This window comes from Brachyhypopomus gauderio, chromosome 15 (genome assembly GCF_052324685.1).
Source record: "Brachyhypopomus gauderio isolate BG-103 chromosome 15, BGAUD_0.2, whole genome shotgun sequence".
NCBI lineage: Eukaryota > Metazoa > Chordata > Actinopteri > Gymnotiformes > Hypopomidae > Brachyhypopomus > Brachyhypopomus gauderio.
The window spans coordinates 18,844,112-18,871,611 of record NC_135225.1 but is presented as its reverse complement, the minus strand read 5'-3'; the positions used below and the strand labels follow the sequence as shown (position 1 = coordinate 18,871,611).

The following is a 27,500-nucleotide window of genomic DNA, read 5'->3' as shown; positions in this document are numbered from 1 at the left end:
ACAGACATACTGAATTACAAGTTTATTGAAAACTCTGCACCAGTATAGCAAACTTAAACACACATGTAAAAACAACACAACTTGCACTTGTTCAGTCAGTGCGACTATGAATATAACATTGAATGTAAAATAAATAATACCAAAGAACCTGAAACTGACAAAAAAATAGGTTCACAACTTTGGTCAAACATGTAAAAAATAAACTGCAAGAAACCTTTTAAATGGTTCAAGAATTCTAAATATAATTTAAAATAAATAAGGAGATTTCATAAGAGAAACAGCAATTCATATGCGGCTAGTTTGCAAGCGCAGACATCACGCAGAGCACAAAGCATGTAACGGCCAGAAATATGTGTACTGTCTCTTTAAGGGAGCGAGTTGAGCGCGCGTACGGAATATTGTTGTTTTTTTAGCTTTCTGCCGTAGACCGACTCAGACCACTGCTCTTTATTTTATCTTTATTTCATTTCTGTAAGTAACACATTCAATGAGCTTTGGGCAACTCCCCAGTTCATGTATGAACAGTCAAGTAGTGCTGGAGCCCAGGATTATTTTGGTCAACCAGCAAATAAACGGACTAAGTGGAATAGCACCAGCGCGAGTACGAGTCAGTGATTCACCTCTCCTCTGTGTGCTTCGTGTTTCACTCGCCTGTTAACTGTCCAAGTTCACTTCTATCTGGGTCAGAGCGGATATTTAAGGTTGAACTAACTCCGAAAAGCAAGCAATACAAGCATAGAATTTGACTGAATAGATCTGTTTTTATGGATCGGTCACATTGTCACCGATACCCGATCTAGAATTTTTTCAGATATTAATATCGGAATCGGTGCATCCCTAATTGACACATGTGCACGTTTTACTTCCAAGCTCCGCGCCCCCCCTGCAATAGCTCCGCGCCCCACCTAGGGGGCGCGCCCCCCACTTTGGGAACCACTGCTCTATAGTACGAAGTGTACAGTTATACAGCTGTATACAGCAACTCTAGTTGAGATGTAGTGGGTAGGGTATGTGTTAAATACATGTAGCATATATGGAACAGACGTGGAGTATGATGGCATTATTAGTGACATCTCGTGTGTAACTTTTCTGTTATAGTCTAATTATGGCAGCATTTTGGGGCTAGAAGGCCTTTGAGTAGTGTGTGTGTGTGTGTGTGTGTGTGTGCGTGCATGAGGGGGTGTTTTTCTTTGTTTTTGCATGACATTCACAGCATGTGAATTCCTGAGATTCCTCACACACACACACACACACAACCCTGGCTTCCGTACAGCTCACTTAGCAAAGAAACAGTGCCTGACCTTCTTCTTCACATCTTTGGTTCTAACTTCAGTGGATCGTGCATGTCCATATTAGTTTGGCTGCACTCCGAGAGCCGGACCATCACACCGCACAGCTGTTCACAGATATCATGCGTATAGCTGTTGGTATGGAGCCCTTTGGTTGTGCCCTGATTCCTTGGAAACTCATTCTTTCATTCCTCTACTAGGAAATCACCCTGGATGCCCAGTGAGTGGTCAGTCAGCAGGCCCCTCCCCCAGGATGGACTCCACTGAGGATCAGTCAGCACGCTGACTTAATATGTACATAAATGGCTTTCACAAATATTCTTGCATGTCTTCTTGCCTGTTAAAATGTACTCTGATGCAGTTCTACAGACACAAAATGAATTTGCACACTGATCATAAAATTTAGATTTTGCTCAAGGGATATAAAAGAACTTTTAAACTAGTAATTGCTGCGGTTAAAAAAAGGATTTTCTTCTGTAAATATTTAATGTCGTTTAGTTTTGTATTTAATGCCTTTTTCTTTTAATGGTTTTGACTGAGCCTCCAAATGTGTAACTGGCTGTTAGACTTTCTGATTGGGAGACCACAGGCAGTACGGGTCGGCAGCAACTCATCCAGTACCATCGTGCTTAACACAGGGGTGCCTCAAGGATGCGTACTGAGCCCCCTTCTATTCACTCTGCTGACACACGACTGCACACCAACATACAGCTCCAACTTCTTCTTTAAGTTTGAGGATGATACAACTGTGGTGGGTCTCATCAACAACAACGACGACGAGACAAATTACAGAAGTGAGGTGAGCCGCCTGGCCGGGGGATGTGGTCACAACAACCTATCTCTGAATGTGGAAAAGACAAAGGAGATAGTTGTGGACTTCAGGAAATTGCCCTCCCAGCATGCTCCTCTGAACATCAATGGTACTGCTGTGGAGAAAGTGAGCAGCACCAAGTTCCTGGGTGTAGACATCTCAGAGGACCTGTCCTGGAGTAAGAACACCACATCTCTAGCCAAGAAAGTACCAGCGCCTGTACTTTCTCTGCAAGCTGAGAAGAGCCAGTGCTCCATCCTCCATCATGTGCACCTTCTATAGGGGAGCCATCGAGAGCGTCATGACCAGCTGCATCACAGTGTGGTACGGCACCTGCACAGCATCCTGTCGCAAGTCCCTCCAGCACATTGTGAGAGCAGCTGAGAGGATCGTGGGCACCACTCCCTTCTCTACAAGACCTTCACAACTCCCGCCTCACTCTAAAGGCCCTAAACATAGCGGGTGATCAGACACACCCCATGTACAGCTACTTCAACCTACTGCCATCAGGGAGGAGACTACGAAGTCTACAAGCCAGAACCAGTAAGCAGAGGGACAGCTTTGTTCACCAGGCAGTCAGGAGGATCAACTCACTCCCTGCTCTTCCACTCTTTTATCCTTAATAAACAAGACACATTTCAAAATCAACAACAACACTCAAGTTCAACAAAGAACTCTAAACTGAGATTAACTATTTCTACACCCATCACTGTAGTCTAACGCTCACTCAATTTGCACTCCTGTTACATTTGCACATTATATTTATAATTCATTGTATACATTCACTTTAATCCTAATTACACCAGATTCCTCATACATTCACTTTGCACATACAGTATGTTTACCTACTGCTGCATACGCCACTTGGAATGTAAATGTCAGAGACCTTCTATTTATTTTATTATATATATATATTAGGGGTGGGACACGATTAAAAAAATTAATCGAATTAATTTGAAGCGTTGTAATTAATTAATTGAAATTAATCGCATTTCAGTATTTAACATGAGAAATATTAATTTAAGTTTGAATGATGAATGAATCAATGAACATAAGCATAAACCTCAACATCTTGTTTATTTTTCCACCAGTCTACTACATAGACCAATAGATGAGTGCAGAAAACAGAGCAAACAGTATTCAGAACACTGAAAATTCTGACCAAAAATATAGTTTAATTTTGGGAGTTTTGCTTAGGATATAGTAAGAATAAGAAGTAAATCAGAAGATGTTTTAAATACCATATTAGATTTTTTTAATTTCCCAGGCCTCTGCCACAGCGATAAAGTCCTCTACACAGGCATCTCCATAGTGCCTAGAAGTGTCTTCTGCATGTTCAAAGCAAATGACTGGATCTTCCATTCATCATCTATAATATGAGCTGTCACACCAAGATAATTCTTGTTGCTAACAGAGGTCCAGTGATCCCCAGTCAGAGCCACATTACGCTCTTCACAATAACCTGTTTTACTTCCCTTTCCTCATCATACAGCTGCTGCATTTTCTTCAACATTGCGTCAACTGATGCAAGTTACGAACTGCCATCCAGAAAGACAATTTGCAGCACTCCTACATAAACCGTAGCGCTCGACACCGAACGGCGGAGGCGTTTAAACTCGCCACGTCTTACTTAAGCCTTCGACAACAGAGAGCGGTCTACAGTCCACAACAATCCATCTCGACAGTGAATTGGTCAATTTGTCCGACATGGACTCTGACATTTTGTTTCCTAATTTGAACCAGAGGTGGGACCAAGTCAGTGTTTTGCAAGTCTCAAATAAGTCCAAGTCTTTATCCTCAAGTCCCGAGTCAAGTCTCAAGCAAAGACAGTCAACTCAAGTCAAGTCTCGAGTCAAGACAGGCAACCATCAAGTCAAGTCCCAAGTCTGAAACTTGGAATTTCAAGTCCTTTCGAGTCTTTTTTTTTACAGGCATCAACGCTTTACGAATGCTACGCTGATGCGTTTCTTTACTCGTTTTGTTGGTGTCCGCCAGCCAAAAGATGACAGATCGTTTACATTTTATCTTCTCCTAATTACATAAATGTACTTAAACAAGAATGTTTCGTTACATCATTTTACACGAAAATAGCAAGCTTCATCGTAAGCAAGATGCTGTCATTACGAATGGTTATTCTAAACATTTGGATAAAATGTTTAAATATAGACTAATAAAAGGTTAGGGTTATTTTTTCATTGTTTTCTGTTATTGTGGGCTCACAGTGTACTATTGTTACCTGGAGATTCAGTGGGGTCACATATTCTGATGGCTGCCGTCAGAATTGGTGACCCCAGTTAAAAAGGCTCACCTGTACATCCCATTCATGATTTCTTTGTTGGCTGCAATGGTGAGGGGATGGTAAATCTTGTTTACGTAATTAAGAGACGATAAAATGTAAATATAAACATCTGTCATATTTTGGCTCGTGGACACCAACAAAACGAGTAAAGAAAGTGCATCAGCGTAGTTTACGTAGCATTCGTAAAGCGTTTGTGCCTCTGAACAGAAACTGTGAAATAGCGCCCCCTGTGGTCACAAAACTCGACGGTCACAGAATCTGGTGTAACACAGGTCTGCGTCAGAAGGACGGAAATGAAATTAATGGGGCGCACTTTATAAATATTAATATGCGTTTTAAAATTTAGATTTGGGGTAAAAAAAATCAAGTCTTTGCAAGTAAACAGGTTCAAGTCCAATTCAAGTCCCAAGTTATTGGTGTAAAAGTCCAAGTCAAGTCTAAGGGCGTACTCACACTAGGCTCTGTGATCCGGGCCCGGGCACGGTTGCCTGCCTGAAGCACGGTTCACTTGGCTAGTGTGAGCGCTCCAACCATGCCCGGGCCCGGATCAGTTAACCGTGCTCGGGCCCGCTTGAAGAGGTGGGCCAGGGCACGATTCATGTGGACTCGGGAACGGTTCGCTTCTAGTGTGAGCGCTATCCGTGCCTGGGCCCGCTTGGTGCCTCGTGTGATTGGTTCATTTCGCTGGAACTCAAACATGACGTCAGTGATGCGATGCTCACGTTAAACAGTCATAGCGGCAAAGCGATTAGCAGACAATCGTTGTGTTAAATTATCGATAAATCTGTGCTTGCACCGTGTTTCTGCACTCCCAAAACGACTCCAAAAATACAATAAAAAGAGAATCGTGAACTCCATAGTGTTGTGCGAGCGCGCTTTTTTTCCAAATAAAGCGGCGTTGTGATGACGTAAGCGTGCTCGGGCCGGGTTGCTGAAGCCAGTGTGAGTGCAGGCCAGAGGGGGAGTGGGGAGGGGGGATAACCGGGCCCCAGCACGGAACCAGCAAACCGTGCCTAGTGTGAGTACGCCCTAAGTCTCTGAATATTTTTTCAAGTCAAGTCAAAAGTCTTAATATTAATGACTCGAGTCTGACTCTAGTCCAAGTTATGTGACTCGAGTCCCCACCTCTGATTTGAACCCCAACATGTGGTCGAGTGTTGACTGGCAACACTGCTCGTACTAGGAATACATTTAGCAGCCAAGTTATCATTACTGACCTGCGTGTAACATGTTTTGCGTTGAGGTGGTAACGAAGGGTGGAAGTGCTCCTGTGATAAGCGAACTCCTTCCTGCATAAAGTGCAAATAACACTATTTGTGTTTGTACTTCCATCTGGAAGTTTCTTATATTTAAATTTCCCATCCACCAGCGTAGCCTCTTCAGTCATCTCCACCATGCTCATCTTATTGTACATCCATATAATCTGTATGTCTGGAACTCGTGCACCGAGAAACATTCCACGGTGCAAAAGTGTCTCATGCGTTAATCTTTTTAGTTCGTTAATTTTCCTGTAATTAATTAATCGAAATTAACACGTTAAAGTCCCACCACTAATATATATATATATATATATATATATATATATGACACTTGTCATGGTGACTATAGATATATATTGTCCTGTGATTGTTATTCTCTGTTGACATATTCTGAGGTAACTGCAAATTACATTCTGCACAGTTACCTCAGAATATGTCAACAGAAAAAAACAATCATAGAACAATATATATCTAGTCACCATGACAAGTGTTAGTATTTCAAAGTGCATGTTAAACCTGATGTGATTCGCTAAAATCTGTGCTCCTTATTTAAAAGGACTTCTGAGTTTAAGGATTTAGCTTTCTGCTAATTCAAAATGTTAAAAACATTTGACTTTCTTCCTCTCTCTTTCATTTAAAGTGCAGGCACAGTAAGAAATGCACAAACATCTCCATCTTCAAGTAGAATCCATGTTGGGCTTTATTTTGGTCTGGAGGTCTGGCTGGCAGCTCTCAGGTGATCGGGAGGTTCTTCACAAACTCGTTTAGGCTCTTGCGGATATTGGAAGATTGGTAACCAGCGCAGTCCAGCAGTGCCAGACCCATGTGGGCATGAAGGGCTTGGCATAGGTGGACAGTGGACCCCTCACGCTTCCACCCCTGCCGTGGACCGTACCACTGTTGCTGGAGGTCCCCAGGAGGTACCAGAGCAGAGGGAGCACCTTCTGCTCAACCAGTTGTGGCTTGCAGGGGTAGAGTTCCCTAACCAGCTCTATAAAAAGAACATTTAAAAGGAACAAAGATAAATAAATCAAGGATACACTTGGGTGAAATCTTCACATACATTGTAAAACAAGCTCACACTAACAATGGACATGACTGCCCTCCCTCTACTCTGGAGCATCTGAGCTTTTGATATTTCTTCAGATGTGCCAGCATTTAATGTTCTCCAACGTATGACCCCCCCATACAGATCACTTCTGAAAGCTGCTGAAAACATTAAAAATCAATTCAGTTCAAATGAGTTACCGGGAACATGTTGCCCATGACCATATATGGGTTGTCCTTGCAGTCGGCCACCAGCTGATCAATGCGCTCCCTGAAGTCCTCAAGGACACCACCGCCATGCGGGACACGACAGAGCGCAGGTTCCACACCTGCAGGAAAGACGACGTTCCTGCAGGTCTGATGGGAAGGAGGTTCACGGATAAGTGGTAAGGTAAGGTTCTCAGGAAACAGCAGAGGAGCATTTGCCGAGCCGTTACCTTTCAGAGGTGCCGCGTCGTCTGGGCTCACGTCCCTCACCGTGTGCCTAAGGCTGCGCTTCATTCGCTGCGTGCTCTGCTGCTCCGACTGTGCGGCTGGAGCTTCTTGTTGCTCCAGACGAGGCGGACACATCTTATCTCTTCGCATTCCTAGACACCTTTGTCCTCTCCTGGGAATACATACATACAAATCACCACAAAACATGGAGTGATGATATTGAAGTCCACATGTTGCTTCATACTTTGATTCTATCCCAAAAGTTTCAAGCTTTAAAAGTTTTGTGAATGAGCTTTGTTTAGTGAGTAAACATGGGGCATAGTGGCTGAATGGGATAAAAAACCCTCATCATGTATCCAAACATGAATCGCTACCTTGGATTTCAGAGTGTGGACAGTGTTCCTGATGGTTGCCAGGTCTTTGGCAGGGATGTACTTTTCCACCATCTTATCAAAGTCATGGTGGGAGGACAGGAACAGCAGCATACGCCGGCCAAAGCGCCTGAGACGAGGAACAGACCCCAAAACAGGAGAGAACCGTGAGTGAGGGATCCAATACTCACAGCACACCGACCATTTATCTTACAGCACACAATTTTACAAGGACGTCTGTGTCTAGAAAACACGATAGTCCTTCTATTACTCTGCAATTTACCAGCATTTGCTGACTTCAGAGTATCAGACTAGGAGACTAAAAGAATCAGCAAAAGATTACTATCTGGGAAACTGAATAAGCTTTGTAGAATTCTCGTTCTGATCCCAGTACTAACCTGGTTTCTTGGGAAGCGTCCTGTGCCAACTTGGAGACTGCAGGAATAATTCGCGCTGTGACGTCTTTCGCCCCAGACAATAAGCGGCCAGCACCAATCTTCTCTACCAAAGTAGCCAAGTGCCGAGCAGTACACTTTCTTACTGCAGCATTCAGATGACTTTTGAGGAAAACAGAAGGAAAAAAATTAGGGCATTCAAAAAAAGAAGGTAATAACTATTAATCCATCCAATCAATGTATACAGTACAACTTTTAGCTTCTATAAAGAAACTTAATGATCTAAGTGCACAATCAAATGATCATATTCTATTTGATGGCTTAGTTTGCACCAGTTAGTGTCCATCTGTATTTTTGAAACAGAAAATGTTTGTATGTCCTCTGTGCGCTAGCTAACTAGCCTATTCTTTAAGCAGTGTGAAGGGCAGTTTGGATCAGCAGAGCGGAGGTGGAATGCAATAAAAAGAATTTCTAAGAGGATAAATAACAAAAAATATTGATTATAGGCCAGGGCAATATTTTGAAAGAACAATGGAGAAGTAAAAACAGCAGCCAAAATCAGTGCTGTGTTAGCTTCTTGTGACTGTTGTTGCTATCTGAAAGCCACAGTTTAAAGCTCACTGCATGCTAACTGACCAGAGTCCTCCAGCGAGAAGGGCGTTCATGCTCCTAATGGGGGTGCAGTTCTGCACCATGCTGTCCAGAGCTGTGTCCACGTCCTGCCTGATGAAGGCATTGGACTCCGCTGCTTTGTGGAGGAGGACCTTAGCTGTAGCCTCCACTTCCTGGTCCATCCCTTTCTGCAGGCTGGAGTACAACTCCCTCAAGGACACCACCGCCATGCGGGACACGGCAGAGCGCAGGTTCCGCACCTGCAGGAAAGACGACGTTCCAGCTCGTTTCAGCCACATCCAACACTGCCACCGCCATCGTAATAAGTATAATCCAACACTGCAATGTGTTATGTAGGCGGAAATACCTTAATCACTAATTACAGTTAGATATGCCATCTGAATTTCAATTAGATGAGAAATGTTTTTATAAAAAAGGAATTTCAAAGTACTACGCTAACTCTGACTTGACTTTGTCAGCAACATCACCTGTAATGTGTACATGCTGATGGTGTCTGCCAATTTTAGAATTCAGACAGATACACAGTCAGCAAATGTAGTGGCTTACCTCTTGAATAAGAATAATACAGACATCATGACGCCTGCTGCCAAGCACATCAGAGTGATTCTGAGCCAATCTACGGATGAACATCAACCCTTCAATTTTCTTCTCCCTGTATGAAGATATTGGACATAGACACACACTGTAACCATCGGCTACTGAAAGAAAAAAATGCTACAAGAAAAGGGACAAAGAGGAAAAAACTTCTCTAAATACATGCATACTTACCATATATGCATAACACCATAAATGACTTGCTGTTTAACCTGCCCTAGCCAAATGCTTCAGAATTTTGCAGGTGTGACTTACCAGTCATCAGAGCTAAGCAGTCTGAAGCTCTGAGCGAGAGCGAGGTCTGGATTGGAGAAGGGCCGTAAAGTCTGCTGCTCGTGGGGATCCTTCGTGGGAGTTCCTGGTTTGAGTTCATCTAGAGAGGAATACCAGAACCCAAACAAACTGACTAGGACTTTTAGGTCTACCAGCTCAACTTTGGTTCAAATCAGCTTGAAGACTGACTGCAAAACATTATTCAATGTGGTAAACTAGATTTAAAACATTATTGTGTAATGCAGTGTTAACAGCAAAGCAATTTACATGCAAGTGCAGTGATCACACATGAAGCGCTGAAGAGCAGGCAATACTCACCAGAGTCACGTGGTCTGATCAGTCTGATAGCTCGTCTGCGTCGTGGCAGCATGTTTGTAGTAGGGACAGCCGTGGGGGGGCTGGGATGAAGCGGAGGACTCAAACTTTTGACGGGACTTCTGGGGGTGCGTGCGTTGCTGGGGCTCGAAGGCAAATCATCCAGGAGGACACCAGTCTTAGTCTGGGCTGGAAGACAACTGTTCAGCTGCAGGTCTGATGGGAAGGAGATTCACGGATAAGCGGTAAGGTAAGGTTCTCAGGAAACAGCAGGGGAGCGTTTGTCGAGGTCAGCCGTTACCTTTCAGAGGTGCCGCGTCGTCTGGGCTCACGTCCCTCACCGTGTGCCTAAGGCTGCGCTTCATTCGCTGCGTGTTCTGCCGCTCCGCCTGTGCGGCTGGAGCTTCTTGTTGCTCCAGACGAGGCTGACGCATCTTATATCTTGGAATCCTAGACACCTTTGTCCTCTCCTGGGAATACACACGTACGAATCACCACAAAACATGGAGTGATGATATTGAAGTCCACATGTTGCTTCATACTTTGATTCTATCCCAAAGGTTTCAAGCCGGTTCATTTTGAACCATGCTCTGTCCTTTAACTACTGGGTCTGGGACTACAATGTGCATGCCTTACTGTAAATACAATGTGTGGTGCCACGCACTGCCCTGTACTTTAGTATTTGTTTACAATATAATGTCTACCATCACAGTTTAGATGTTTTTTTAATTGCAGTCTGTTTCACCTAAAAGTTTTGTCAATATGCTTTGTTTGGTGAGTAAACATGGGGCATAGTGGCTGAATGGGATAAAAAATTCCTCATCATGTATCTAAACATGAATCTCCACCTTGGATTTCAGAGTGAGGACAGTGTCCCTGATGGTTGCCAGGTCTTTGGCAGGGATGCACTTTTCCACCATCTTATCAAAGTCATGGTGGGAGGACAGGAACAGCAGCATACGCCGGCCCAAGCGCCTGAGACGAGGAACAGACCCCAAAACAGGAGAGAACCGTGAGTGAGGGATCCAATACTCACAGCACACCGACCATTTATCTTACAGCACACAATTTTACAAGGACGTCTGTGTCTAGAAAACACAATAGTCCTTCTATTACTCTGCAATTTACCAGCATTTGCTGACTTCAGAGTATCAGATTAGGAGAGTAAAAGAATCAGCAAAAGATTACTATCTGGGAAACTGAACAAGCTTTGTAGAATTCTCGTTCTGATCACAGTACTAACCTGGTTTCTTGGGAAGAGTCCTGTGCCAACTTGGAGACTGCAGGAATAATTCGCTCTGCACCAATCTTCTCTACCAAAGTAGCCAAGTGCCGAGCAGTACACTTTCTTACTGCAGCATTCAGATGACTTTTGAGGAAAACAGAAGGAAAAAAATTAGGGCATTCAAAAAAAGAAGGTAATAACTATTAATCCATCCAATCAATGTATACAGTACAACTTTTAGCTTCTATAAAGAAACTTAATACCCTTATGTGTGATCTACATGCACAATCAAATGAACATATTCTATTCGATGGCTTAGTTTGCACCAGTTAGTTTACATATGTAGTTTTTTAAACAGAAAATGTTTGTATGTCCTCTGTAAGCTAGCTAACTAGCCTATTCTTTAAGAGGTGTGAAGGGCAGTTTGAATCAGCAGAGCGGAGATGGAACGCAATAAAAATAATATTTAAGAGGATAAATAACTAAAAATATTGATATAGGCCAGGGCAATATTTTGAAAGAACAATGGAGAAGTAAAAACAGCAGCCAAAATCAGTGCTGTGTTAGCTTCTTGTGCTCGTTGTTGCTATCTGAAAGCCACAGTTTAAAGCTCACTGCAGGCTAACTGACCAGAGTCCTCCAGCGAGAAGGGCGTTCATGCTCCGAATGGGGGTGCAGTTCTGCACCATGCTGTCCAGAGCTGTGTCCACGTCCTGCCTGATGAAGCCATTGGACTCCGCTGCTTTGTGGAGGAGGACCTTAGCTGTAGCCTCCACTTCCTGGTCCATCCCTTTTTGCAGGCTGGAGTACAACTCCCTCAAGGACACCACAGCCATGCGGGACACGGCAGAGCGCAGGTGCAGCACCTGCAGGAAAGACGACGTTCCAGCTTGTTTCAGCCACATCCAACACTGCCACCGCCATCGTAATAAGTATAATCCACCACTGCAATGTGTTATGTAGGCCTAAATACCTTGTATCGGAGACAGCTAAACGCAATTTCACTGTGACACCCAAAAGGGAATCCTTTGCCTAGAACTGAGCGACTGACTCACCCAGATTTCTTTGATGGTATGTAAAGATAAACACTGATTCTTTACAACAGCAACAGGCCCCAAAGGACCCACATCCACAATGGTGTTTACCTCCCAAAAGCCTACAATGCTGACCTTATGATCTCCTGAGCTTGGGAGAGAGGCCATCTAAGAGAGGCTGGTCAAAACCAACCTTCGTCGGAGGACACTGGGACCACAGTCAGGAAGGACCATAAAACTCTAAATTCCAACCTTATCTGATTGCCCACAGTTTAAACCCACTCTACGTCCTGTGTTATAATCCAGAGCTGAAGATACAAATATTTCAGAGATCTCTGTAACTCCAAATCTGAACTGTACACAGAATTGGGATTCAGCCTACAGGAACCAGCTCGGCTAATGCAGTCTAGAGACACCGAACTTGACTACCTTCCATACAAAGAAAAATTAATTATTCTTGAAACCAGTATTCAGCTTTCCAGCCTTAAGAACAAAGGACCACAAGACCATTTAAATGTGAACACTGTGCCATGTGGTTGACAAAGACACAACTTATGATCTTTCATGTATTCAGTATTAAGTGATCTTATTAGAATATGTGTTACTGTATAAAAACACCACATTGATGCATATCTATGTATTAGTTTGTATGTTACTCATCGAATGTAATCATTCTCATGTGTGCTTAGGTGACCTCACATTCATGCCTGTCTGTGCATTGTGTGTCATTTGTTGTCCAAAAAGTGGAAATTGAGAATGGCTCAATGTGTAGACTAATAGAACCAAATGAATTCTTGTTTAGGCAGAGTATGTAAGACAATTTATTTAGGAATAGTTTACTTTGTCTTAGAATTGTGTTAATCTGTCTTCTTTGGTTAAGTCATTAACTAGACCTGGAAAGACGGGCACTCCTCGCTTCCTCGCTTCCTCTCTCTCTCTCTCTCTCTCTCTCTCTCTCCTCTCTCTCTCTCTCTCTCTCTCCTCTCCTCTCTCTCTCTCTCTCTCTCTCTCTCTCTCTCCCTCTCTCTCTCTCTCTCTCTCTCTCTCTCTCCTCTCTCTCTCTCTCTCTCTCTCTCTCTCTCTCTCTCTCTCTCTCTCTCTCTCTCTCTCTCTCTCCTCTCTCTCTCTCTCTCTCTCTCTCTCTCTCTCTCTCTCTCTCTCTCTCTCTTTCTCTATTTCTCTCCCCTGTCTGGGCAAAGGTCATGAATATTTATTAATAAAGGCCAATGGTCAATGGCCTGATGAACATAAAAGCGCCTTACAATTACGCCCCTAAAACTTGTTTAAAAGCCCTAGCTCGAAGCGAAACAACGAGCTTGGCAGCCTGGTAATTTGGGAAGACTTGGAGAACTTCGCCAGACTCGCCGAGACTCAAAGACTTGAACACGCCAAACCATCGCGACTGTTTGCTGGACTCACGCCGAACACCGCAGTGTCCAGTAGAGCGATGCCAAGAGACCGCAACTAAAGCTCTCACCGAGTCCCACAGAAGATTCTTCTTTATTTTATTTTATTTTCTTTATTCTACGTTTCGTCGTCAAAAGTACTTTTATTTCGTCTAGTCGTTCAAGTCAAGCTCATCTTCTTTCTCAGTCAAGTATCTGTACAAGTTTGTCTGCGCCCTCCAGCTGCGACTGTGACGTCACCGCTAAGTTTCCGCGACTCGAGCCGTCTCACGTGACCTGCTCCGCAGACCTCAGCTGCCCGAAGGAACGAACCGTGAACGCGCACCGGTTGGTCCGCATAACCACGCCTCTTCTTCGAAGTAAGACGCTCAGTTCATGTGCTGTTTTGGGGTTGCCAGCTTCTATCTCTCCCGGAGTCCAAAATAGTAAATACTGTTGCCATTAACCTGCCCAAACTTCCTCTTTCTTCTTTTCTATTCTCTCTCTAAAGACCTTGTGTCCGTCACTGGGTCCTACGCTAGTTAGGCAAGCTTAAGGATAGTCATATAATCCATTTAAACCTCATGACCGTCGATAACTATCATTCGCTGTTATTGTTTAATTTTATATTCTTTGTTGTTCACTATTATATCCTTGGTTTAGATTAGGAAATTCACATATAGGTTTAATTTCCATTTGAGCCAAATCATTCATATGCTTTGTATCAATTGTAACATTAACCATTTAATAAATGTGGACATTTATTCATCTGGTCACGGTGGTAAATGCATATTTTGGTCGATGGTATTAGGTCACTGCGCGGAACCAGAACTTAACCCTTTAGTAATGAGACTGATCAAACCATATTCCACCTCACTCCGTTATCACAATACTGGTTCCTGAGCAATCAGGATGGTGCCCCGTTCATAATCCATAAACTAACATATGTATCCGCTACAACCTTAATCACTAATTAGTTAGATATGCCATCTGAATTTCAATTAAATGAGAAATGTTTTTATAAAAAAGTAATTTCAAAGTACCATGCTAACTCTGACTAAAATTGGCTGACTTTCTCAGCAACATCACCTGTAATATGTACATGCTGATGGTGTCTGCCAATTTTAGAATTCAGACAGATACACAGTCAGCAAATCTAGTGGCTTACCTCTTGAATAAGAATAATGCAGACATCATGAAGCCTGCTGCCAAGCACATCAGCATGATATTGAGCCAATCTATGGATGGACATCAATCCTTCAATTTTCTTCTCCCTGTATGAAGATATTGGACATAGACACACACTGTAACCATCGGCTACTGAAAGAAAAAAATGCTACAAGAAAAGGGACAAAGAGGAAAAAACTTCTCTAAATACATGCATACTTACCATATATGCAGAACACCATAAATGACTTGCTGTTTAACCTGCCCTAGCCAAATGCTTCAGAATTTTGCAGGTGTGACTTACCAGTCATCAGAGCTAAGCAGTCTGAAGCTCTGAGCGAGAGCAAGGTCTGGTTTGGAGAAGGGCCCTAAAGTCTGCTGCTCGTGGGGATCCTTCCTGGGAGTTCCTGGTTTGAGTTCATCTAGAGAGGAATAAAAGAACCCAAACAAACTGACTAGGACTTTTAGGGCTACCAGCTCAACTTTGGTTCAAATCAGCTTGAAGACTGCAAAACATTATTCAACATGGAGAACTAGATTTAAAACATTGTTGTGTAATGCAGTGTTAACAGCAAATCAATTCCAACCTCTGCCAACTACTCCTTCACACATGTCCTCAGCAGGGGACGCCCTGGTGCGTTGCACTTGAGATCCTGAAAAGCACAATACATATTAACACGTACTACATCAAAAATCCCAAATATAACTTCTGGTTTCATAGTGGTTTCTTCATGGTGCAGAAAAACATGTCCATGGGTGCAGGCATAGCAATGTACAAGAGGATCAGCAGGGCCTTTTTGTTTGTAGTATAGGGCTTTCAAAGCAGTTTTTACTTTTTTTAATACTTTTTTTAAACTTTTTTTGTTGTTGGTGGTGCAGCAAATGATTTGGATGCAATTTCCAGGAGATCAAAAGAGTGAGCTCACCTTTGGCAGGCCTGAATGCACGGAGAGGCTCTCGGCCAGAAGGTTTGGGGAGTGGAGGCAACTTTGTGAAGGTGGGCGGAGAAGGCCTCATCAGTCCTGACGAGGTGACTGTCGTGCGTGAAGTGAGCACAGGCAGTGGGAAACACCTGCTGGAGTCAACTTCACCTGCATGGGTGAATAAGGACATTAGCAGAAATTAACTCACCATAACATTTCTCAGTGCCTTAGTACTACGTTGCATATGTTTCTTTATCTGAAAGTGCCACTGAAATATGATTCAAGCAAGATGGACGGAGAACGGCAACTTCTCATATGCATCTTGCTACAATTCATGTAATGGCAGCACAATGAAGTAGTACTGAATAACTGAAAGCAGGGCATCCGTGAGCCCAGAAGCAGGAAGACATTTATCAGAGCTTCAGTAAATGTGTGACCCAGTTTTAGTTTAGCTTAGTTGTGATTCTTTTAGTTCATGAAATCTTACATTTCAATACAATTTGATTCAATTTAATTATTTCAGAATTATTTTAATTCTGATACTGGGAGATACTGAAGTGCCAAACTACAGTACCGCCTAGCTCTGCTAATGGCTAACACATCTCGCCTCTGCTAGACACTGTTCCATTACTGAGTGAAACCATGTCAGATGAAGATCATCAAATTTGAGTATTTTGTACATTTAACAAGTGGTGACTATAAATGATCTAAGTATATGCAAATTTTTTGGTTAAAATTAAATTCATGTAGTATGTATGACACCACAAAATTAGGTCTGCTCATCACTTTACCACTGACGTGGGAACAAGTGCAAGACAAGCTTAGTGCAAGACGAAATTAACTTAACCGGGCACCCAAATAACCGGCCATGCCTCACTGTGTGTGCCTAGTACGTTCTTAGCAACGTAGCCATGCGCTCACCAGTACTGTCCCTCCACGGGTCCGGGTCTCTGCACCGAGGGCTCGTGTCTCGCTTGTGTAGTCTACGATGCAGAGTGGGAGTGAGCTGCACTCCCGGAAGAGTGACCAGAGGGTAGGAGGGCAGTAGGAACGACCCGGGGGGGTTCCCAGGCAGCAAGCGGCTGGATTTGGGCAAACCTGCATGGGAAAGGGCATCCATGATCATGAGTTTAGCTCCGCTCATTTGACACCTGAGTGAAGTTTCTGACTAACTGATCTCCTTGTTCCCAAATATCGTTTTTACCAATACCAAAACAAATTACGCAACATTATAAATTCTACATTTTGTACAGGTATTTCAATGACATATAAAGTAAAGCCAACATCAATAAGTCACCTCTACCAGCATCCCTGGGGTTAGCTGCTTCGAAGATGTCTGGGAGCAAGGGTTGAAGATGTCTGCCGCTCCGGTGAAATCTCCCCACTCTCTCTCTCTTCCACCCTGGAGAGTGGAGCTGGGGAGGCTCCACTGAACCTGGACATGAAACACAGACAGAACTGTAGAGGACACGTTCAATCTTCAGACCAGCATATGAAATTAAGACCTGCAGATCATACTGCATTTTAAATAACAATAATAGATTATGATAATCGATATTTTGGCATGGCTCAAATGTATATCAAGAGTAGCATTAAGTGGATAAACGAAATGTGCTAATGAATAGGAGCAATTTGAATAACATTTAAGAAAACTTAAATTCATAATCAAATCTGCAGATGGCAGTGAGGAGCAAAAGTGGCTATGGGAGAGTTGTGGAGAGCTGTGGAGAGCTGTGGATCGGAACAGCGCAGGCCTGGGGAGTGGGGTGCTGGCACAATCAACTGACTGCAATAAAACATTCAAGTCTAGTCTTACTTGTAAGCTCACATTGTCCTTGCCAACAGAAGTGGGTACAAAGAAGTGCGTACCACTGCTTAACGCTGGCCAGGTGATACCCAATACTTAAAGAAGCCATGTTATATAGATTACAAAGATTAATAGATATATGCTTTGGCAGCAGTCCAGATGAGGTATCAGAAGCCAGCAAAGCAACATGACAATGTTTTGTTTAGATTGTTTGGGGGTGTACTAAAATAGTGATAAATGACATCTGTAATCCATATACATGTATTATCAGTATTATACTATGCTGGTATAATAATGATTCGAAGCATTATCACCTTAGACTAAACACAACCGCCTAGCAGATAACGAGTGTCACAGTACACCCACACTGTATGTGGGTCGTCAAGGTGCCCACTCTAATGTGCTCTACTCTACACCAAACATATCACAGCTAAAGTAATGAATGGAACATGAAATACATTAAATTCATATGTCTTCCTCTGGTCCATCAGGTTCATTCGTTTGTCTTCCCCTGTTTCTAATAAATACTGTCCCCATGTTTCATAATACAAATATGCAGTCATGGTCACTTGGCAGTCATGGTCCGGTGGTAGGGAACTGGTCTTGTGAGGGTCGTGGGTTCGATTCTCAGGCCTAAGGCCATGAGTGAGGTGCCTTTGAGCAAGGCACCTAACCACAACTGCTCCCCGGGCATGTGGGCTGTGCACCACAGCCCCCTAGTAATCACTAGTGTGTGTGTGTGTGTTCTAATTGCACAGATGGGTAAGAGCGGAGGACAAATTTCGATTGCGGTGCTGCAGAAAGTTGACGACCTCTTCGTACTATGCACTTCAGCATCAGCTGACCCTGCTACATCAGTTTACGTGGCCTACCACTTCGTGGCTGAGTTGCTGTTAATCGCAAACTCTTCCATTTCCTTATAATACAGCTGACTGTCGAATTTTAGGAGCGAGGAAATTTCACGACTGGATTTATTGCACAGGTGGCATATTGTCACAGTTCCACGCTGGAATTCACTGAGCTCCTGAGAGTGACCCATTCACAAATGTTTGTAAAAACAGTCCGCGTGCCTAGTAAAAATATCTTATCAATGTCTATATGAAAGAAGACAGTTATCGGTGAAGAACCCACCAGCAGGCTGGAGGTAGACTGGATCCATCTGCCTCAGAACCTCGCCTTGAACATGGGGCTGAGCAAGGTGTCTCCGCCTCTCCATGTCAGGGCCTAAATGCAAAACACCAACCCACAGAAGAAGCATGAGCGTGTACTGTTAAGATCATCAGGTCTATAAGAAGGGCTACAGTGCCATGTGAATTCATTACAATGTTGAAGAATATGTGATGTCATATTTTCTGATAAAACTGATGTTTTACTGGTCAGGTCATGTGCAGAAAGCTGATGGTTCTACACCTCTGCCAGACCTTACAAACAAATGTAATAAATGTTTTTTTCTACTTCATCATGCATGGTTATTTGGTTTGTTGAATACGCATGTAATCTTCAGTGTTACACAGTACCAGTGTGGAGTGGTCCTTCTACAGGCATGTAGACATGGCCGACATCTGAGGGTCCCGCCGTCCTTCTGTGAGGGAAGGGTGCTGGTCCACAGGGATCCGTGTGGATCACTGTCGCTTGGGGGTTGTAGGGCACACCTGAAAATCCCACAGCAGGTAAAGTGAAACCCAGCATGCCTCCCAGTGAGGCTCAAATGCCTTGTGTTTCCCAATGAACAAGTGATTATAACAAGGGCTATGGTGCCATGTGATGTCATTAGAATGTGGGGAGAATCCTTAAGAATTTGTGATGTCATGTTAGAAATCTGTTTCTTTTTAAAAATGTTTATTTTTATTTGCTTTTTCCATGGCCACATGAACAATGTTAAGATTTATGAAAATTGTGCTGAGTCAAAGAAATAACCCATGCTCCATTAATTATATTATCCTGTACACATGAAATACAGAGCTTGACAGTCATCAGTAGAATAAATATACATGTTATTTTTCTGAACCTTAAAAACCCACTATATAAATGTGTATATTTAACTTTTAATTATTATGAATAAGCCTATAGAATCCATACTCATAAGAATTAATATACTGTCTTACATAGAAGTATAAAATTATGTATAGTATATGAAAATTTATTTTTCTCACCACGAGTGGTAAAACCTGGTGTGTCTATGAAGTGGTTCTGTTCCTGTCCAGGCCTTGGCTGGTCAGTTCTCCTTTGGTAAAAACTCATTCTCCACCTGAAAAATAGAAAGAATAGAAAGAGAGAAAGATCTAGAAAAAATAGAGAGATTTGTTAGTTTTGTATGTATCGTAATTCACAGAGCAAAATGTCTTGCGACTTGTTCTGAGCTTTTCAGCATCAAAACTGAATCCAAACATTCCACCTTCCCAACCAAACATTCCAAAGTTGAGTATCACGTGATATCACAGTTTCCTATTTTTCTAACCAAAACACCAAATCAGCCAGGCTGCTACAATAACCTGATGCAGCCTGGCTTGTACCCAAAGGGTTCATACCAGAGACCGTTTATATTATATATATACATCAAAGAAATGAATAGAAGCTAGCTAGCAGTGGTGCTAACGACAGCTAGCGTCGCCACAGCGGGCGGAAATTATCATACAGTTAAGCCCGCCCACTAAGAGGGAAGATATGATTGGTCAATTTTGCTGTCATTTGAAACTGGTATTGCGCTGATTGGCCTAGGTGCACGCACCACTTCCTCGTTTGGTGTCAGGATGGTACCATAGTTCCGGTTGGTATACGGAAGTGCCGATGTTATGGCCGAGTCTAAATTCACAAGGAGTTCCCGAAGTTTACCGTCAACGATGTGCGTCGTATTGTCAGAGCATCAAGTACAACGACACAGAGTAAACTTGAAAAGGGTTTCAAGTTCTACGTTTCATCCTACCTCTGCAATTTTGAAGGTAAGTGGCTGACGCTAGTTAGCTAGCTAGCCTGAGGTGGCAGTCTAATGAAGTGATGTTGTTTTTAGTAACGAACCAACCTGTCCTAGTACTAGAAATGCCTTTTTAAAACATGTTTGTATTTCTGATGGAAGTATCAGGCAAAAGTAAGGCTAACGAGATAACAGTGAGGGCTCACTGCTACAGATCTATGAAGAAAACAGATACGCCACACCAGCTGAGAGTAGGACTGGTTAAAATGACACGAGTTCTGTTCAGTGTCACTTTCAAAGTTCTGTTGAACAAGTTCAAAAGTTAGTTCAACACAAGTTCAATCTTTTATCCTTGCTCTTACTTCACGTAAGCTGTGATAAACATAGGCATTGGTTTTTAAAGCTTACAATGGTAGCCAAATGCAGAGTAGCTGAGTGGGAATCATTAGCAGTCTATTTTGCCTATAGTAAACAAATGGGAGTTTATTTTATAGTTCGAGCTATTGTTATCTACCTCTATGATTCAAAAGCAGAATATAGTCCACCTCAGCTATTCTTCAAACTGCATTTTCTAAAATCTGTCAATCTGTCTTTCAAATCTTTCATCTTAACTTCTTTATTAACATGTGGCTTCAACACTTACACCTATTAACATATTCTGATAACACTCTTCAAGAAGCAGTTGAAGTAAAACCTGTTCTGTTGTAGGTGGTGGAAACAACAAAATAATATAAATATAAGTAGGCCTGTTTCACTCCTATGTGTAAGCATTTCATCTGGAGTGAAAATGAAGTTTACATCTAAAATATATTTAATTTATAGTTGATTGAACCATGCACAACACTGTAGAATAGAAAGACAGTATAGCCAAGTGTTTTAAGAGTGATGCAAAACAGCACAAACGTTACATGAGACAATAGACAAGTGACATTCACCACTAACAACATGATGGGACAGATATTGCGCCTATTGACATTGCTGAAGTCTTCTTTTCAGGATATTAAATTTTGCCTCTTGTGTATTTCAGATGACATTACATGATTCAATGCCAGTTGTGCTCATTAACAGCAACTGCTCTTGTGTTGCTGGTTGCATTGCTTTTCCAGACTGCTCATTATTCTGAATCTGGCATGTCTGTCGTCCCTCCTGTCCTTTCATGCACACAGACAGAACAGAAGTGGCATAAACCACCAACAATGGTTTGTATTATTTCATTATTTAATGTTAGTTAATGTATCACAGTCACTTTACTAACACCATCTTTTAAATTAATAGGGGGTGAAGCCTGGACCCGTGGATGCCATGGTTGTCCTAAAGCCAAAACCAGGTGCTACTACAGCCAGTGGAGTTAGGTATGTAGTACCAAATTTAATAGGCAGATTACAGTGTGTGGTAAAAAAATAAATGCTTTTGATCATCTGATAAGACCCTGTTCTCTTCAAAATTTAATTTAGCCTCGTTGTACTTCAGATGACATGTGATATGTGATTCACAATCAGTTGTGCTCGTGAACAGATTACAATGTGTAAAAATAAATGTTATTCACTCTTCTTTTATTTCAGAAGTATACTTTTCAAGGGCTACAGCGGTGAGCTCCCACACCCGGCCACCCTCAATCCTGGACCAGTCTACGCTGGAATGAAAGCAGATTCTCTTCCACTCATCTGCACAATGAGCATCTCGCCTGACAAGCCACTTGTGGACTCCATCTTTGGGAAGGTACAAGTTGGCAGTGTACTGTCCTATCAACAACCACCACCTCCATCTGACAGTGTTGTCATACATGAGGATGCACCCCCATTCCCGAGTCTGCCACTAGAATGTTACCATCTAAGCCCACCTGAATATTAATTTGTGCCAACACACCAAGAACAGCTACACCTAAGCTCACTTTCTGTGACCTTGTCACAGTCACACCTTATTGAGGAGGCAACAAGATCCCAAAGTGCTACACCTGAGTGGCATTCACTTAGGAGAGAAAGAGTGACTGCCTCACATTTCAGAGAGGTGAGCTACGTTAGAGGTCCAGGTGCTGCAGAAAGCCTGGCAGAAAGGATAATCCGAGGGACACGACAAACAGCACACATGAAGAGGGGACTTGAAATGGAAACAGGGGCCTTAAAGGACTATGCAGTTCTGAAAAACTTGAACTTGACCAAGTGTGGGCTAGTGATTCATCCAGATGCATCTTGGCTGGGTGCATCACCTGATGGACTTGTATATGACCCACTTGAGCGTCCATCATTTGGGCTTGTTGAAATTAAGTGCCCAAATACACAAAGCTATGTAGACTGCAAATTCCTTAAAAGTGGCACAAGGCCTACACAAAATGAAGGAGAGCCATTGTTATTATTGGCAAATTCAGTGCCAGTTATTGATTACTGGTATGCAGTGGTGTGATTTAGTTATCTGTGCCCATGATGATATCTTTGTGCAGCGAGTTTACAGAGATAGCAGTGTATTAGAAGAGGTGAAAAGGAGGTGTGACATGTTTTTCTTTAACATTTGCATGCCAAAATACTTCTCTATGCCCAAGCAATAGAAAATCATAATGAAGACATGAACTCATGAACAATTAAAACTATTTCAATTTATTCTGTCAATTGTATTACTATTGTTTTCATTTCATTTTTTACAAATACAGTAAAAGTTAAGAAATACATAATGTTGTATTGTGTTGTGTCAATTTTACATATAAAAGTGAAAGCATTTTATACAATTAATCATATTGCACTGTACCTTAACATTGCAGCCAATATTTACAGACTAGCATGATCTAAAGCAGGGGTCGGCAACCTTTTTGACTCTGAGCCACAAAAGCAAAATAATTGGAAATTTATTTCAGTGACGATGACATGTCACTCAAGCGAACCGAAACTAAATACCGGACATTTGTGAAATTCCACCCGAACATTTTTTAAAGTCTCAAAAATAATATACGTTAATTAAATACTCATTGATTCTATTCAAAAGCTTAGCCGCATCAGAGGCATCAAAGAGCTGCATGCGGCTCCAGAGCTGCGGGTTGCCGACCCCTGACCTTAAAGGGATCATTTTAAGGTTAGAGAATATAAATAAATAAATAAATCACTGTAATTCACATTACATCATCTGTCTAATTCTGGATTGAGATTAGCCATTGTTTGCCCAGGCTTTTACCAAGGGGCCATTTTGATAATTCACCAAAAGACAGGCAACAGTAAAAATTTGTTTTATGCTCCCTGTGATTGAAAGGGGGATCACTGTGCTGAATATTTTATGTTCTTTGTCTCTGCGAATCACACGCTCAACATGGACTCTCAGTCTTGCAATGGACTGTGACGTTCTGATCTCTGACCTAGACAGTTGAGCTCTCTTTGACAGAAACGTGGGTATGTGGACTTTGCATGGAACGCAGTCTTCAACAAGGAAACCTGCTAGCTAGTCCACCATGATGGCCATAGATGGGTCAAGGAGGGCCACAATGCCAGACTGCTTTAAGATCTCTTTATCACTGATAGCACCTTGATAAAGAGAAGACACAAAGGTCACTGCGCCATGAGGGGCTATCCCAATCAACCCTTTGAATGTACAGTGTGATTTATAAGTGGAAAACACTTCACTCTGGAGGAGAAGGGAATTTGGAGTTTGACATCTCAGTTCTGTGCAATCTAAAATTATTTGAGTGTCAGCGTAGTCCTGAAACACATCTGGGAGGTGAGTTTTCACAGTGTCCACATCTAACCAAATAGAAACGGCTCCCAATACAGTATAAAGGAAGTTGGCCCAGGTGTTAATGATACGACTAACAGTTGACCGATGTATTCTAAATCTGTGGGCCAAATCCTTTTGCATCAGTCCCAATGACAGGTAGTTCATGAAGAGAAAAAACTCATCAATTGGTTGAATAACCTGGGGAAAAAATACACTATCCTATTGTCATATTACATTATGACTATCAAAACTTCTTTTGATGTAAAGATTAATTTGAAAATGATGACATAACATGCTTTGTATGGACAACACGAAAACATTTACCGTTGCACTGGCAGAGTGTTGTATAGTCAAAGTCAAATTTATTTATATAGCTTTCACAACACATGTCACAAAGCAGCTTTACAATCGTATGGGTCCAGATCCCTAATGAGCAAGCCAAGGCGACAGTGGCAAGGAAAAACTCCCTATGGTGGTGGGGATTAGGAAGAAACCTTTGGAGGACCAAGACTCAAAAGGGAACCCATCCTCCATTGGGTGGCCCGTTAGCACCGGGTGCGCAGGATGGTTCTACAGATAATGTTTAAGGTCCTTGTTCCCCGGCCAAGTAGTCACAGTCTCTTTGGTGTAGATGGTGAGCCTCAGGTAGGAGCATCAGCACGTCCTCTTGCATATAGTGTCATTAGCACACACACAGGATGTGGTAAATCTCTCTTATTATTTGAGTGTTTGGAGTTGATTTAAGTGCTTTAGCTAATATTACTGTCATTTAATTACCCTCGCATAAGACCCAAAAACAAACACAAAAAGCAAGAACAAATGTTCAATATAACCCACAAGCACTTAGTGTTGTGCTGAAGTCCTCCCTGAGGCCGGTCTGCAAAACCACACCCACTCAAAGGGGGCGTCAGCTCTGGCTGGGCTGGCTGGGACTAGAAGACTCAGGTGGTAGTGGGTTGTGACCTGCTCTCGGGCAGGTAGAGGACCATCTCTAGAGACACCAGCACATTGAATTCAAAGGCGATCAGCTCCATCCTGCTAATGTGGAAGCTCTCCTCCAGCTCCTGCAAAGAGCAGAGACAGTGAGGGGCGGAGTTAGTGAAGGACCTGGAGCGCTCATTCTGATTGGCTGAGCTTCATGGGAACATGTGTTTGGAATTCAGTGAACAGAGCTCCAGAGCATGATTATACTTAGATATTATTGAAGCAATTTAACGCTTTAACATCTGTGTTATCTAGCATGTTGGTGTGTGTACTCTGTGCAGGAATAAAATGAAACTAAATGATTATGATATTGTAGTGAACTTGAAGTGACTCAAATCAATGGTTATTGTGGGGCTCGTAAAAGCAACCTTACAGAAAAGGCTGTTTAATACACGTCATTAAAAATAACAGTTGCATTCCTGCAGGCATCACATTCTTGACATTCAATAGACTCAAAATGCTATCTTGTATAGCTACAATACAATGCTACACATTAACTACAATGTCATGTTCAAGCTCCTCTTGATTACAACAGTAGTTCATCTCCTTACACACTGGCTCTTCCCTTAACATCCACAGCACATAATGATGTGCTTTCCTGTGTGATACTAATGTCATTCATTGCTGTGAACTGAATACATATATACACACACACACACACACACACACACACATTTATGTATGTATGTATTATGTAAGCATGTGTACTGATTCCTTCTCCTAGCAGGTTCCTCGTGCAGCTCTTTGATTGGTCCTTTCTGTCTGGTCTGCACTCACGTCCATCAGCTGTTTGTCCTCTTGTTTCTGCAGGTCGCTGTTGCTCTTGGTGGCCAGCAGGGGGCAGGCGGCGCCACCAGCTTGTGGTTGGCCTTGATCAGACGGCCTGCAACACAACCTCACAGGACTGAAATGTCTGGTTAACTCTAATTTTTGTGACTTAACTGGATGTGTAGGCTATTCTATATGACGCACATATCTCTACATTCAACAAGGGTTATTTTAAGGGGAGTATGATTTTGGTGAGGCCAACACAGATAAGTCACAAAAAAAAAAAAACTAAACAGACATTTCAATCCTGTGAGGTAGTGACTATAACTTAGTTCATTGAGCACTTTAGTTTTGTCCTTAGTAGATATTTAGACATGATACTGCTTTAATACTGCGAAGTCATGTGGTCAGAGGTGAACTTCAGTATAGCCAGTGTGTATTTTATTTAAAATAATTGTGGCGAGGTGTAGAGGGGAACTCATCCCTCCATGAGACTTGGAAGGGGTAGAAGTGGTTGTGGTAGCAGGTGAGACGGCAGACAGCAGATCACATATTCTGCAGTTCTTGAGTAACACGAGAGTAAACGATAGGAACAGCTTAGCATGCAAACAGGGAAATGTAGGCAATGCTTCACAGTGACTGCAAAGTAGTGTTGGTGGTGATTGGTTCAGGTGGATGTGACCTGGTATCATCAAATCAAATATATTTGTATAGCGCTTTTCACAACACATGTTGTCACAAAGCGCTTTACAGGATTTACAAGGTCAGGGTTGCCAACTTTTGACGTTCGCTTGGAGTGAGATTTTAAGTTGTTGAGCGGGGGGGGGGGTGGCGAACGTAAAATGGACACAGATTCAGTGTTATATCGCCGGTGGATGGCGCCAGAGCTAGCGAACTAGTAACGTATTGAATCATATATGTGGATCTGAGGTAAATAAACTGGATATTTTTTTTTTCGGCGTGAGATATCGGAAGTGTGGCGTGAGAGCGTGTGAAAACGGTCAAATCCGTGTGTCTCACGCTCAATGCGTGAGAGTTGGCAACCCTGCAAGGTTAACAACACTATGGGTCCAAATCCCTAATGATGATACTGATATTGTAGGCTCCGACTGCAGTGTTACTCCCCAGGTGAACCTCGGAGAATCTTGAGACCCCTTAGAATCCTGTGTGTGTGTGTGTGTGTGTGTGTGTGTGTGTGTGTAGAAATTACTGATGTCTGAGGACTTAATTTGGCAGCAAAGTCACAACTCTGTTAACTACAGAAGGAATGTGGAAGCTTATGGAGGTTTACACCTTCTGAGCTTTCTGTGTGTGGGTTTGTGTTTACAGGCTTTCTCTGCGTGAAAAAGACTTTGAAGAAGAAGAACAACAACAAGAGGACATCTATGATGATGAAGACTCACACTTTGAGCCTGTGAATCTGGTGAGGCAGTAAATGAGTTAGTGTCACTCACTAGGCCTAAAGAAATCGGCTTTTAGGAATCACCAGTAGATTACTGTTTGGAGACCTGACTGGAACATATCTAACCATCATTTCACTGAGGTAAAGAGGAGCAAGACCATGAAGACATTTAAAAACCATGACTAGAACCTTAAAATCTATTCTAAAGCTGACAGGTAACCAGTGCAGTGAGTGGAGTGCAGGTGTAATATGATCTCTCTTTCTCTCTCTTTTTTAACATCGCAGTCGATGCAAAGTACAACACGACCCTCTGTGCCCAGTGCTATCTGGTGTGCCGTGCAGCACGTGAGCACGTCTCCACTCATGTTTGCCGGTGTTACACCGAAATCTGACCATGTGAGCACAAGGATCATTGTTGCACACAGGTCCAGGAGAGAGGCGGGCCAGTGGCTCAGTTAAAGGTGTCAGAGGCTCTGCCCA

The 27,500-nt window shown here is 42.6% G+C and overlaps 3 protein-coding genes and 2 long non-coding RNA genes across 6 annotated transcripts in view; 3 read left to right on the top strand and 2 right to left on the bottom strand.

Annotated features, from left to right (window-relative positions):
• Window positions 1-4,909, top strand: part of LOC143475944 (uncharacterized) — a 15,229-nt gene extending 10,320 nt beyond the window's left edge. Inside the window, exon 15 of the mRNA XM_076973827.1 lies at window positions 1,490-4,909. Within this exon, the coding sequence (XP_076829942.1) occupies window positions 1,490-1,513 (24 nt within the window). The 3' untranslated portion in view covers window positions 1,514-4,909. The remainder of the gene's footprint in view (window positions 1-1,489) is intronic.
• A 1,425-nt stretch (window positions 4,910-6,334) lies between these two features.
• On the bottom strand, window positions 6,335-7,533 carry LOC143476332 (uncharacterized). 2 transcript variants are annotated; one of them, XR_013121265.1, is made up of 3 exons: window positions 7,143-7,533; window positions 6,907-7,062; window positions 6,335-6,649 (listed from the first exon to the last, which is right to left on the bottom strand). XR_013121265.1 is itself a non-coding variant. In XM_076974479.1 (2 exons), exons 1-2 carry the CDS (start codon window positions 7,288-7,290, stop codon window positions 6,524-6,526), a joined length of 510 nt encoding a protein of 169 aa, XP_076830594.1. In that variant the 5' UTR covers window positions 7,291-7,339; the 3' UTR covers window positions 6,335-6,523. The 2 variants fall into 2 exon arrangements, 1 of the variants encoding a protein (XP_076830594.1); XM_076974479.1 differs by having other exon boundaries at window positions 6,907-7,339.
• Window positions 7,534-7,716: 183 nt separating this feature from the next.
• Window positions 7,717-19,877, bottom strand: LOC143475943 (uncharacterized). The gene is made up of 19 exons (XM_076973826.1): window positions 19,416-19,877; window positions 18,780-18,914; window positions 18,394-18,486; window positions 16,753-16,890; window positions 16,377-16,553; window positions 15,459-15,623; window positions 15,120-15,185; window positions 14,837-14,954; window positions 14,534-14,639; window positions 11,577-11,812; window positions 10,965-11,090; window positions 10,570-10,696; window positions 10,023-10,191; window positions 9,725-9,937; window positions 9,389-9,506; window positions 9,086-9,191; window positions 8,543-8,778; window positions 7,910-8,068; window positions 7,717-7,720 (listed from the first exon to the last, which is right to left on the bottom strand). The coding sequence occupies exons 1-19, from the start codon at window positions 19,501-19,503 to the stop codon at window positions 7,717-7,719; spliced, it is 2,580 nt and encodes an 859-aa protein (XP_076829941.1). The 5' UTR covers window positions 19,504-19,877.
• Window positions 19,878-21,217: 1,340 nt separating this feature from the next.
• On the top strand, window positions 21,218-22,768 carry LOC143476335 (uncharacterized). Its single transcript, XR_013121267.1, has 3 exons — window positions 21,218-21,372; window positions 21,449-21,525; window positions 21,736-22,768. It is a non-coding gene; the product is annotated as an uncharacterized LOC143476335 (long non-coding RNA).
• A 4,176-nt stretch (window positions 22,769-26,944) lies between these two features.
• LOC143475997 (uncharacterized) overlaps window positions 26,945-27,500 on the top strand; it is a 1,110-nt gene continuing 554 nt past the window's right edge. Inside the window, exons 1-2 of the long non-coding RNA XR_013121210.1 lie at window positions 26,945-27,041; window positions 27,306-27,500. The exon at window positions 27,306-27,500 is cut by the window's right edge and continues 63 nt beyond it. This is a non-coding gene — a long non-coding RNA (uncharacterized LOC143475997). The remainder of the gene's footprint in view (window positions 27,042-27,305) is intronic.

Coding starts and splice junctions, on each gene's coding strand:
- LOC143476332 (XM_076974479.1), bottom strand. CDS start 7,290: ATGCGAAGAGATAAGATGTGTCCGCCTCGTCTGGAGCAACAAGAAGCT. Junction 6,650..6,906: donor TCATGGGCAACATGTTCCCG/GTAACTCATTTG, acceptor TTCTTTTTATAG/AGCTGGTTAGGGAACTCTAC.
- LOC143475943 (XM_076973826.1), bottom strand. CDS start 19,503: ATGAGTTTTTACCAAAGGAGAACTGACCAGCCAAGGCCTGGACAGGAA. Junction 16,891..18,393: donor AGTCTACCTCCAGCCTGCTG/GTGGGTTCTTCA, acceptor TTTCATGTCCAG/GTTCAGTGGAGCCTCCCCAG. Junction 9,192..9,388: donor CTGCTTAGCTCTGATGACTG/GTAAGTCACACC, acceptor ATCTTCATACAG/GGAGAAGAAAATTGAAGGGT.